Genomic DNA, 13,307 nt, shown 5'->3' with positions numbered 1-13,307 from the left:
CACTTTGATTTTTCATATAATAGTATTTTTAGAGCCCACACCCAAAGATACATAGGTGTGCCATATTGTTTAAATGGATACCCAGTATTCTTTTTCCTTGTGCCTTATAGTGATAAGCATGGACATTTTTTTCTTTCTTTTTTTTTTTTTTGCTTTAGCCAACTGATCAAAGAATATGTCTGTCCATATTGCTGCATGTAGGTATGCATCCCTACAAGTAAAATCTCTGGATGAAAGAGATGTCTTCAGTTTTATTTAAATGTTTGCATTCCTGCTGACTATCCAAAAGAGTGCCCTTCCTAACACAGTTGCCAACACAGCATGTCTCTAAAGATATGGCCCAGTGGTTGCTTAGTGCAGCTCAGCCCTCACTCTGTTCTTTCAGGGGAGGTCAGCTGATCCACAGAAGAGGAGAATGGACCCCTATGGAGGTGTAGGATCATCCCATAGGTCAGGTGTCAGTAGCTGGCAGTCTCCAGTCTTCCCCCATTCAATGTGTTGGATACTTTCTCCCAGCGAGCTTGCTGTGTGGGACCTGGACATTCAAATCAGCATCACTCTTTTGCTTCCCCGTCTTCTACTTCTGCACTGGCTCGTCCTTTGCAGCCCTGGGATCACTTTGCAGCCTGACCAGCAACTTAACTCCTAGCACGGTTAGGGGACTGCCAGGAGACAGATGTGACTAAGTGTACCCAGTTTGTGATAACTTTCTTCGTGATCATTTCCAGGGCCACTTCATAATGTCAGTGTCAGAATCGCCTGTATTCTAGAACCACTTTCCCTGGTTTTTCACTGTAAAAGTAAAGACAAATTGCTAGGGGGAAAAGGGAGTTTTCATCTCTGTCTATGATCTGAAGCAATTGTCTTTGTCTTTTAAACGGTGTACACTGGCACACAAACCCCTGAATCCTTTGGAGAATATGCCACGAGGTGTTGCCAATTATTGTTTCTCTCTGCTAGCAGATGTTTAGGGGTTGGTTAAACCTTAGGAGAAATTACCTTAGGAAGTGGGGAAATAAAAGCAAAGATGACCAAGAAATGTAGAGATTGCAAGGTAGGAGGAGAGAGGTGGAGGGAGGAGTAGAAAGGAGGGAGGGAGAAAGTGAGAGGAAGCGAGGCTAGTGGAAATAACCGTGCACTTGGAACATCGAGAAAGAAGCGCGATTTTCCCGCTTTAAATGTCTGCCGGCTTCCTGCTTGCCCACCCGGGATCAGAGATGTTGACAGAGGGCGAGTCGGAAGGGCTCCAGACCTTGGGGATAGTGGTGGTCTTGTGTTCCTCTCTGAAACTGTTGCACTACCTCGGGCTGATTGACTTGTCGGACGGTAAGCGAGCCCCGAAGCTTCCCCCGTTTTATGCGAACGTGTTTTCCGCCTTTGATTGTTGTAAAAAGTAGTTCGGGGGGAGGGGTGTGGAAATAAATGCTCGCGAAGTAGCAAGGAGTCCTAGAGGATTTGATGGCGCAGCCTGCACCAGCCTTTCTTTTGCCATCCTGGAACTGTCCGCGGTGCTGAACTGTGCCGCGCCAGAGAAGCGCATGTGAGTCCGGGTGTTTCCTGAGTGAGATAAGTAAAGTATATACTTCTCCCGGAAGGTGTCTGATAAATATGCATATTTTGGTAGAAGCCGGAGACTTTTTTAAAGTCATTATGATGTTGATTATCTTGCAGTAGCTGAAAAGATTATCGGGAGGTAAAATGCTAATCACAGCCCAACAATTAGAAAGCATTTAACAAACGCTGGCTCCTTTCATAACCCTCAACCTTCATAAAGACCCTTGTTCTGAAACCACTTCATCAGTTGTGATTTTAATTCCAGTTCTTAATGAGAGTGCAGTTATAAATCCGGGTCACCAGGATTGTTTATGATTGCACAATTAGCAGTAGTTTGGAGCATTTGAGTTCCTCTCTTCTGGTTATACATAAACTATATAACAGGATGTTTTTCAAACTGCAGTCTTCTGCATTGCTCTGCATAACACAAGAACTTGCTTATATGTGACTGTTTGAGTAATGACAAGGAGGTGAAAATGTGGATTACCCTGATGCTGCTGGTATGGTGTGTGTGTGTGTGTGTGTGTGTGTGTGTGTGTGTGTGTGTGTGTTAGCGTTGAAGATGATGGAATTTTAAAATACTTGGATTCAATTATCATATGTTGCATACATGTTCCAGATTGTCACATGATGTTTTAAAAACTTGTATAATTGAATTAAGAAGTTTTAAAATAAAAGAATTAAATGCCACATGAAAGAAAGTTAGTAGCAAGTTTTTCAAACTTAAGGGAACTCTATTATTTTCTTCCTTTTTGTGAGATGCTGTTTCCAATATAGTTTCTCTGTTTGGTTTTGTTACATAAAACTAAGCACCTGGAAAGATTTGAAATTTATTAAACGATGCCAGCTTTCAACAATCAGAGTCAATGCATATACGATGTGTCTGCAAATGTATTCAATGTGCATTCTCTGATAAGTGTGTAGTGTGGGCATAAGGTCCCTTCCAACAGGCATCGCATGACTAAGCTCTATGTAATAATGAAATGTGGTTTGTATATCAATAAATAGTTAAAATATCAATCACTTTCTAAAAATCTAGGTCTCCATTTTTGGGGGTTGGTTTGTTTTAAAGACAGGGTTTCTCTGTGTAGCCCTGACTGTCCTGGAATTCACTTTGTAGAGCGGCTGGCCTTGAACTCACAGAGATCCACCACCTGCCTCTGCCCACCCCTCCCAGCCTGGGTCTCCTTCTTTAGGCTGGATGTGGTGGTTCATGCCTTTGATCCCAACATTCTAGAGGCAGATGTAGATGGATCTCTGTGAGTTGGAGGCCAGCCTGGTCACGAGTTCCAAACCAGTCAGGACTACAGAGTATGACCTTGTCTCAAAAAAATCTTTCTGGTATCTTTTCATCTCTCCTCCAAGGAATTTTAGAGCAAATTCTCTTAACTGAATTTTGTGGATTTGGATGGTAACTAATCTGAGTCCCTTGTCTCTGCTTTTCAGCCAGCTCAGCCAACTGGACTGTCTGTATTAGGCCTGTATGTGGGAGTTATTTTAGCTCTAGCTAAAATGTAGTGGAATGATGGTTTTATAACCCTGATTTCCTAAGATGTTGAAAGCTGAAGCACATTTAGAAATGCTTCCTTACAAAACATGTGAAATCTAAAAATAGTTCTGCATGCATAGAGTATCTTAAGTGTGCCCTGACAAGGACTCAAGCTCAGCTGGCCCACCATAACACACACACACACACACACACACACACACACACACACACACACACAATGCCTCTGTTGCTCACCAGATTCCAGGAGAACATGTTTCAGCTCTGTTCAGAGCTCCAGAGTAGACACTGATTCTGTGAGTGAGAATATATGCTGCCCACTTCCTCATGAGGCTAAGTAAGGGTGGCGTAGAAACATCCTGTTCTTCTCTTCTGGTATCCAGAAGTATCCATCTACCTTCTCGCTTCCACTAGTGCTTCTGAAGATTCTTTGCTGCCAGGGAGGATGTCAGTCATCCATCTGATGCTGTGGAAATGGGGAGGGGGTGAAGTTTAAAAGTAGAGACAAGCATTTAGCACCATTGCTCAAAGCCCTACATGAAGGAAAAGAAGGAATGAGCATTTATTCAGCACCCGTAATGCACCAAGAATAGAGTTAAGTGTATTTATATTCAAGAATGAGTACAACCTGCAGAGTAACACTCTAAGGAAAATAATAAATAATTCTGAAAAGTAGATGTCATTATTCCTTGTATATAAGAAGACAGATTGAGAAAAGTTAAATGCAATTTCCAACGATGCACCAACTGCATGGTGAACGTGCCTGCCTCTGGAGTTCTGCCTTCTGCTTTATGCACCATCAGTAAGTACGCTGGTCCAGATGAGGTCTGTAATCTGCCATTAAGCCTATAGTACACATGAGCCCATAGGCTAAAGCCCTCACAATAAGGTGTGGAATGTCACTTTCAATGTGTATATGACATTAGAAGCTCTGTTAACTTACTGGAGTGAGTACTGAGGGGAAAGTACATTTCCAGGAAAGGGCTCTGGTATCCATATGATATAGTCACTACAAAGAGAGTGTAACACCTTTATGGAACCTATCAGTAGTCTCTCTCAGGATCTTAGTCTTATTCCTAAAATATCTCTTAGGGACAATGCTAAAGTGGTACAGAGATGTGCCCCCACATTATTTGTGAGTTTCAACAAGTCTCTTCTCCTCTCTTTCATGTTCCTCACTTGTAAGAAAGAGAAATTGGTACAACCATTCTGTTAATTTCCTAGATGCTGCATGCCAGGTTACTATAAATTAGGTGTTTTAAAATAACAGACAAGTACCCTTTTGTGGTTCTGGAAGCCAGACGTTCAAAACCAAGGTGTTGGCAAACTCTGGAGTCTGGGTCATCTTGATCCTTGCTGGCCTCTTCTTCTACCTTACGGCACTCCAGGTGGCTTTTGGCTTCTGGCAGCATGACAGCAGTCTCAGCATCCACCTAGCCTCTTCTCCCTGTGTGCATCTAGCTTCACGTGCCGATTTTCCTCTTTATAAGGGCAGCAGTCATGCTGTGTCAGGGCCCACTCTAATAATCTCATCTTAACTTCATTACATCTGCAAAGACCTTATTTCCAAATAAGGGCTGGAGTTAGAACTTCAATAAGCCTTTTGGGAAGATACAATTCAATTTATAACAATTGGGGGTGTGTAATTCAATTCATAACAGCAGCAGTCGTGCTCCTATAGTTGCATAAAGAATTAAATGAAAGACACATGGGGAAAGGCCAACCCTCCTACCTACAGCTGTGCTTCATCATGTTTAACACTTCTTTGACCTGAAAGCATTCCCTCTCTCAAGAAAGAAAGTAGTATTCATCAGGGGGAAGGGCATTGCTATGGCTAAGTCCTCGGGCAGTGAAATTCTTCCCTTTGGGCTTGAAAGGAAAGAATTGTTGGGATAGAAGTTTCCCAAGTAAGAATCCTAGAAATCCCTTTGCCCTGTTTGCTTTGTCATCATGCATACTTAGCTTTCACTGCAGTACCGGCTGATCAACTGAACTCATCACTGCTTCTACCTAACTGAGGATTAGCAAGTGCTTCATGGGATGGGGTGAAGGCAGAAGGGCAGACTGTAGGAGTTCAGAGAACTTGATGTCTCTCTGCTCACTTGCCGCTTTGTGGGCCAGCCTTATCAGCAACCTCATCTCTACTAGCTAAAACCGCTATTTCCCAGAGAGTCATGTCTAGCCATACCTACAAGCTCTGCTATAGCAACTTCAGAAGGCATTCACTACTCTAGGTCAGCTCACCAACTAAGACAGTGAGGCATGCATCAGTGTCTCTCAAGCAGGGTTGTCCTATAGTCGTATCTTGCATATCTTACATCTGTCTAAGTTGCTCTGGAGGCTTGCAAAACCCACCTGATAGTGAAAAGATTGAATACTGTTCTTAAGAAGCCCACTATCATATGTGCTTGGAGCCAATCATTATTTATAGGCTTATCCCATGTCTAATACTTTGTAAATTATCCAGATAGTGCTTGACCCAGACATCAGAACAGTTTTGATATACAAAAGCTGCACATTGTTGATGACCCAAATTTATAGGTCTAAAAAACATTGAGACTTGAGCTCTTGTTTCAAACAAAATGACCATAAATTAACTATTTCAAGACTTATTGCAAGACTTTGGGTTTCTTCTATCTAAATACATATAGCCTTATACTTTAATTGTGCCTGGAACATGCAGATTATCGCTAATCCACTCAGTAAGGGCCTAGTCTCTTTCTCTAGATGACGTCCTCATGACATACTATAACCAGGTTGTAAATAATGGTTGCATGAAGAGACCAGATGTGAACCCCTGGAATGTGAATCAATTACTTTAAAAGACAAAGTTATTATGGATATGATGAAGTTAAAGAGCCTGAGATAGGATTATCCTGGACTACTTGCCTGGGTACCAGATGCCATCACAAATAGTCTAAGAGGCAGATAGAAGTGAGACACAGATAGCTGAGACACAGTCTGGGAGACAGAAATGAGGGCTGGAGTGATGTGTCAGTAAGCCAAGGGGTGCTGGCAGTCTCCTGTGCCCTAAGATGGAGGAAGTAAAGAATTAGTTCCTGTGGAGCCTCTCAAAGCTGTGGCCTTGCCAGCTCTTTCATTTCAGCATAAGATGTTGAACTTCTGGTGCTGAGTATAAACTTTTACTAGTTTATCTATCGGCTTGTAGTAATTTGTTGTGACAGCCTTAGAGAAACAATCCATAAGCCTTTTAAAGTATTTCTTCATTTGCTGTAATAGAATATGAAATAAAATACATATACTTAAAGCTCAGAAGTGGATAGGCCTATTGATTGAAAATGCTAGTAATATAAGGACTCGGGTTACATTTTCTCAGCAGTTAGAAAAAGATGAGAAGTAGCAGGTCTGACCCCTATCAGCACCAATGTGGGGGACTGGAGAGGTTTACCTTAGGGATGAAGGGCAGTAATAAGGCAGCATATCCAATGTGTGCCAAGCAGAACTCCTTATAATAAAAGCTTACCCTTCCCCTGGACTTCAGAAATGGCTCCATGGATTAAAGTGCATACCGAGTTTGGTTCTCAGCACACACACTGCCTGTCACTCCAGCTTCTGGGGATCTAACACCCTCTTCTCGACTCTTCTGGATTCTACTAGCACATACACTCACACATGCACATGCGCACACACAGACACATGCGTATACATGTCAATTTTAAACAATAAAAGTGCATCTTTTAAAAATTCTTCATGAGCAAAGTACACAGGTGCATTTCTCCTCTCCAACCTCAGCCCAGACTTTGGTCTTTTCTCGTCTTCCTCTTCCTTTTGCTCATTTTTCGGATTTCTGTAAGTGAACCTGTACTTTAAATGATGTGTTTAACCCTTGATTGCTTGTCTGTTTGCTTTAAGCAGTGTCTATGACCTAGTTTCTCCAAAATATGAGAGACGGCACACCTTCACTTCCATCTATGCTTCCCGTCCTGCCTTCCAACTCTATTCAGTCCATTGTCATTTCACAGTATCAGCATTTTGATGCACCCCAAAACACCCCTATTCCAAGGCAAATTAAGCATTTCCTGCATCTCATTCAGCTTGAGGGCAACCCCGGCTCCTGTTTTGGGTGGTTCCTACTTCTGTTTGCCAACTTCCCTACCTGTATGATCAGAAGGCACCTCCCCATCTCCTTCACCAGTAGAACTTCCTGTGTTCAGAATCCTCCCAGCCCTCCCAGAGGATATTGAGAGCTACCCAGGGCCAAGCCTCCTATCCTCCATTCAACATGAAGACCCCAATATGGCCAACCTGTGGTCTCTCTGCTTGCCCCCAGATTCACCCTGCAGCTGAGAATCTTCTAAAACTAGGTCAAATGGCACTGTGTGTGGAGGACCAGGATAGCTAGCACTTGTGAATTTAAATTTTCTGTCAAAGATTGTAAATCCTAAGGGAGAAAGAGAAGCCTGCATGCAAGTGGAAGTAATGAGACTGAACCAGACTGTTTTTGTTCAACGAAATAAAAACCTTTCAGTTCCCCTGGATGAAATGACAGTCTATGGACACCCCCATGGAGGGCCTCACCCTCCCTGGGGAAATGAGGGGATAATGGGGGAGTTGGGGGGAGGGCACAGGAAGAGGGGAGGGAAAGGGAGAGGGACCTGGAACTGACTTGTGAAGCATCCTTGTTTCTAATCTAAATTTAAACTTAAAAATAAAAAATTTAATAATAAAAAAGAATAATAATAAAACATAAATAAAATCTTTAAAAAATAAAAAACCTTTCAGTTCATCTGCTTTAAATCCCCTCCCATTTATATATAGTTGCACAAGAACACATGAATGAATCTTTCCAGGAACTTTACCATGCAAAGTGAGGTCCGCTACACCCTTCTGTGTGTGCCTGTCCCCTCTCTGTTTCCAGTCCCAGGATGTATGCAGCCTGATGCCCATCATACTATGATCCTCAGGAAAAGGGGTTATTAGGATACTTGAATTCAGATGCTAGAAATCAGGGGGCAAATAGCTTCTGGTATGGGACTGATGCCTGACTTTTACATCAAGAAAAAATGGATATAAATGTAGTAAAGGAAGAAAGGGAAAGCTGCTGAGTAAGTTCACAGCATCCCTAGTTACAGAGGAGGTGGGGGGTACAGGAGAGCAGAAATAAAACACGGAAGGGGGAAAGAGGCACAAGGATGAAGATGTGAGAGGAGTGGAGGCAGGATAGCAGGAAGGAGAGCCTCCTAGTTCTCAAGCAAGCATGTGGCTTTCCGGTTCACTTAACGTTTAGGTAATTCTCCGTAGTCATCACACATTTGGAGTTGGTTTAGCCTTCATTCTTTAGGAACTCCACGTGACAAATCAAAGTCACAGCAGCCTGCCCTGTGCTTGAGTGGTGGCCAGGATACAATCCCCATCAGACAAACCAGCTCGGTAGCTGAAGCCGAATGGGAACGAGCACAAAGGGCAATAGCTTCATCCTCAGTAGACTCTGGAGCAGGTCTCTTGAGCTTTCTTTGTTTAGTATGTTCAACATGGTACTCCATTCATCTGCCATCCATCTGCCATCCTTCATGATGAGTATGTTACACCATCATTCTTTTACTTCCCTCAAGCAACACTCAAACATTAGGTTGTGCATAGGTTGCTCCTCCTGACCTCACCTTGCCTCTCCATGCCTGTCCTCTTCTCAGTCTCCGGCCCAAAGATGTTAAGCCTATACCCTCTCCTCAGGGCCCCCTACTGTGATGGCACCTGGAGTTGGCCTTCCATTTATCCTTTCCTTGGTTCTCCTTTAGTCTGTTGGCATCAATACATGCCCAGCTTGTGTCTCCCTTTTTTTTCTGGGTTTTGACTACTCTTGAGTTACACACACACACACACACACACACACACACACACACACACGCACGCACGCACGCACGCGCGCGCACGCACATACACACGCAATTCTTACTGAGGCAACCATTTGTTTACCGCATGAGCCTGACATGTAAAATGTATTTTTCATGGTTTATTATTTCTTTGCTTAAATTATAGTCTTGACATCATAGCTTTAAGCCATGGACTTCCTTCAGTTTTACCTGTTTTTAAAGTTAGAAGATGGTTGAAATATCCTTTCCAGGAGTCAGCCTAAGCTGTGCCTCTGGGGAAATTAAGAGCACTGGCTACTCTTCTAGAGGACTGGGTTCAATCCCCAGCACCCACATGGCAGCTCACAATTGTCTCTAACTCCAGTTCCAGGATATATGGTACCCTCACACAGGTATACATGCAGGCAATCACCAATGTACATTAAAACAAATCTGACAAAATAAAATTTGCAGTGTGAGAGAGAGAGAGAAAGGAAAGAAGAAAGAAAGTTGATGTGCTACATGCAGTGTTATGTGCCTGCTTCTTGAGTTAAAGGCAAGGTTCGAATCCCAAATACCATACAAAGTGAATTTCACCTCCTTGAAACTCACTTTTTATACATGCAAAAAATGAATAGAAAGTTATTGTCTCACACGTGTGTCATAAGATGCTGTGTGCACTAAATGTTACCTGTGAATCTGAACAATGACCTCCAAAAGATCTCCAGTCATCCAACTAAAGGCAGAAAAAAAGGACCTTAGAGGATTTACAAGAGAAAAACAATGTGACTGTATTCTAATAGGTACACTTACTAAGCTTTTCCTGTGTGTCAAGCAATGTTTTAAAATACATTATACATTTCATAGAGTGATGCCTTCATATCTTCAGGGGATTGTGTCTGGGCTCCCCATGGATATCAAAACCCTTAGAGACTCAGATCCCTTCTGTAAAATAGTGCTGGGTTGGCATGAAGCCTCCTCACAGCCTCCTGTGTGCTTTGAAACATCTCTAGATGACTGACAATCTAACGCAATGTGAGTGCTACAGAAATAATTATTCTGTTGTATTATTCAGGGAACAATGCTGGTAAATGCATCTGTACATTCTCATAATCTTGATCTGTGAAATACAGAGGGCTGCTACTTCATTTGATCCTTGTGACAGGGAAGTGAACACCATTACTTCCCCATGTTACACATGAAACACAAAGAAGCGAAGCCACAGGCTTTGGACCACACAATTAAGGAAGCAGGAAGCTGGGACTCAAACTTAGGGCTTGGGTTGCAGAGCTCAGTATTTTTTCTAGAGAAGTACCATGAGTGGTTTAACAAAAATCTAGTCCCCACCTCAGGGCAGGAATGAGAGTTAGGGTCGTTAAACAGAATATGTTTGAGCTAGGGCTGAACTGATGAATCACCTTGCTGTGGGGCCTTTGCGTTGGTTTGATATGCACATGTCACTAACTGTTCTACTCAGTGGCTATGTTCCATTTGAAGGAAATCTGCCAGCCTACTTTATCCTGTAGATAGAGGGAGTGAGGAGCTAACTCTGAAGACTCATGAATGTAACCCAACACGTAGCAGGTGGCCTGTAAGTGCTGAATGAATGAATGAATGAATGAATGAATGAATGAACGAACAAATAACTAGTGAGTGGTTAGACTGTATGGGATTTATCGCAAAACTATCTTTTATACCCCCAGATGGATCTGGCCATCAGGGAAGTCTCCAACACCCACACCACACACATGCCTCTTCCTCATGCCTACCAGGCTTTGACTCTCCTCCTCCAAAGCCTGACTCCTTAACCCTCTCTCCTCCCACCCTAACATATAACCTAAATATTTACAGAGAGGGCATGATAGAGATGGAGACTCTCACCACCAGGCATTTTGGGATCAATTTACAACTGTAAAAAGAGCAGGGTGAGTTATATTGGTGTTTTCAGGGTTATGGTCATCAGACCCCCACCCTTGAGAACCACTGTGTAATATATGTGGAAGGAAGGACCCATTTTCCAGAATTCCTCTTTAACTCAATCTTCTATTTCACATACTGAGCTCCCATGCAAGGTTTCCTTCCATTAAAGAATTCCTTACCTTTATGCAAGTTTGGAAACTAATGAATGAAATGTGAGGTTAGCCCAGCCCTGAAGTCTTCATGATCCCATAATTCTCCTCTATTGATGTAAGAAGATGCATGACATTTTTTCTCCCAAAGTAGTCAGAAGTAATGTGCCCCAGAGCCATAACATTTCTCCATGGCACCATTGCAATTACAAACATCAGGTAGGATTCTTTTATGGGGACATCCTTGGTTTGTGCAGTGGGCCCAAGTCTTAACCGCCACAATAGAGAATCAGAAGCAATCACAAGATGAAAAACTAATGAGGAAGACTTCTGATCCTGTGATATTTTTATAGTTCAAATAAATAAAAGAGGTACTAAAAACCCAAAATGAGACCCTCAAGCTTCTTGTGTGGACAAGGCATGGGTCATAGAATGCTTGGCCACACAAGACTTAAGAAGTATAGAAACTATCTGATCTTACATAAATAACCCTAGAATGGGAATTTAAGAAAAAACAGATTTAGACCAAGCTCTGCCATCTGTCACTAGTGACCCTCTCTTCTGCGAATGGGGTAACAGGACTTACCTTCAGCATGTTGGAAGATTTAGTTGGAATACACTGTGTGAGACCTTGACTGAATCCTGAGGCTGCCTATAAATACTCCACGAGGACACAAAGAGAGGATGGCCTGCCCCCACACCACTTTCAAGTTGTCTCCCATGGCCCATGGGCAGCCAGTAGGCACAACCAGACTGGCTCAGCACTTCCAGAGTCTGAGAAGCCCCTGGCATCCAGACAGCCAGTGCCCCACCCCAGAGTCACCTCTTCAGCTCACCAAGCTGGCCCCCCAGGCACCAGTGTACAGGGGTGAGACCCTGGAGGGGGCGCTGGAATGCCACAAGACTTCACTCTCAGGAATTCAATATAGAAAACACATTAAGACCTGTTTACATGGAACTGCTGTTTATAATTATTGTTCCCTATGGAATATTCCCCCACTGCTTCCTCCAATCCTGCTTTAAACTGCTCAACTAATAGAGCTTTCCTGGCTTCCCCAGGGAAACATTCACAGACGCTAATAGAGCCATAATTCAAAAATTGCTTGATATACATGCCCTCAATTTTCCCCAAGAACCACCTAAGTGAAGATGCCCAAGCATGCAGCTTGCTCATTGGCCAGAGGCAAATAAACATGCCTGGCATTAAATATACAGCCTCCTGTTCATCCAGGTCGCCACCAAGCCACAACAGTTATCATGCTTTATCCTAAGAGATCCCTCTGCCACCAAGTGCAACTGGGAAGAAGCCAACTAATGGGTGGAACCGCTGCAGGCCTCTGAAGCCTGAAAACCTTTCCCAAAATACTTCAGATAGAGCAAGGGGGTCGGAGTAAACACCCTCAGTGCGCTGGGGAAGCCGGGACTCAATGCTTAGCAGTTCCAGAGAAAGTGACTTCATCTTTCTGGTGCATGAAGAACAGGGCAGAAAGAGAGGCGCATCACAACATTGCATCGACACATGGGCAGTTGGCATAAGCCCCACCACCTTGCACAATGACTGAAAGGTGTAGCTTGCCTTCAGACACCAGCGTGAGTAATTACTCTAGCAACTCTGCATTGCTTATGTTTTCTGAGAGCCGGCTTATCAAATGGCAAGATGGAGGTACTGCTTCATCACCCAGGATCATTGGGGCAATAAAGGGAGATTAGTAAGCACAAACACATCTAATTTATCTTTTCAGGCAGCTATTCAGTAAATGGCCCTCTGTCTTTTCAGCTAACATCTGAATATGGTAGAAATGACTCTTTGATGGGCTTGTTAACAAGTGTGTGAGGGGTGTGTGATCCTAACCATGCTAAAATTAGATAATTAGGAGAAGTAAATTAGGACCAATTAAAATAAGGTTGACTTCCTCAAATGAATACATTTAATGAAACTTGCTATCTTGAGAGGAAATTCATATAAATTGAAATAGATTCAAACGACTTTAGAGACCACTCTTGAGACAGGATTCATAACTGATTAATCAGCTAAAAATAGAGAGATAGCCAACCCACACTGTTAAAGTGAAACCCAGTTACCCTCCTGGGCTTTGTGGCAGAAGGAAGGGCGGACCCAGAAAATGGAAGTCCCTATCCCAGAGTTGGGGCTTGGGGCCCAGAGCCAGGTTCCCATCTCACTTCTTTGTCTGCTCACTCACTCCCACCAGTCAGTGTTCTTTGCATTGTTGACATTCTTGGGAACAAGACAGTCAACCTATACGTTGTGTCTTGTTGACAGAGCCAGAGTGGCACCTAGGCGTGGTGACCCCAAATGTCTACCCAATCTAGCATCCCATCTTTTTTGCACATGGGTAGACTAGAGAG

General features: G+C 43.2%; 1 protein-coding gene across 5 annotated transcripts in view; it reads left to right on the top strand.

The window, feature by feature from the left end:
• Positions 1-13,307, top strand: part of Kcnip1 (potassium voltage-gated channel interacting protein 1) — a 364,140-nt gene that overhangs the window by 302,756 nt on the left and 48,077 nt on the right. Inside the window, exon 1 of one of the 5 annotated variants that reach the window (XM_040748434.1) lies at positions 1,143-1,326. The exons of the other annotated variants lie outside the window; for them this stretch is intronic. Coding sequence (XP_040604368.1) covers positions 1,179-1,326 — 148 coding nt within the window. The 5' untranslated portion in view covers positions 1,143-1,178. Of the gene's footprint in view, positions 1-1,142; positions 1,327-13,307 lie in introns of those variants that run through there. 5 annotated transcript variants of the gene reach the window in all.

The sequence above is a fragment of the Mesocricetus auratus genome, unplaced genomic scaffold, assembly GCF_017639785.1.
Source record: "Mesocricetus auratus isolate SY011 unplaced genomic scaffold, BCM_Maur_2.0 Super-Scaffold_100007, whole genome shotgun sequence".
Lineage (NCBI taxonomy): Eukaryota > Metazoa > Chordata > Mammalia > Rodentia > Cricetidae > Mesocricetus > Mesocricetus auratus.
Note: the sequence above shows the minus strand (reverse complement) of the source record. Positions and strands in the feature narration are given on the sequence as shown.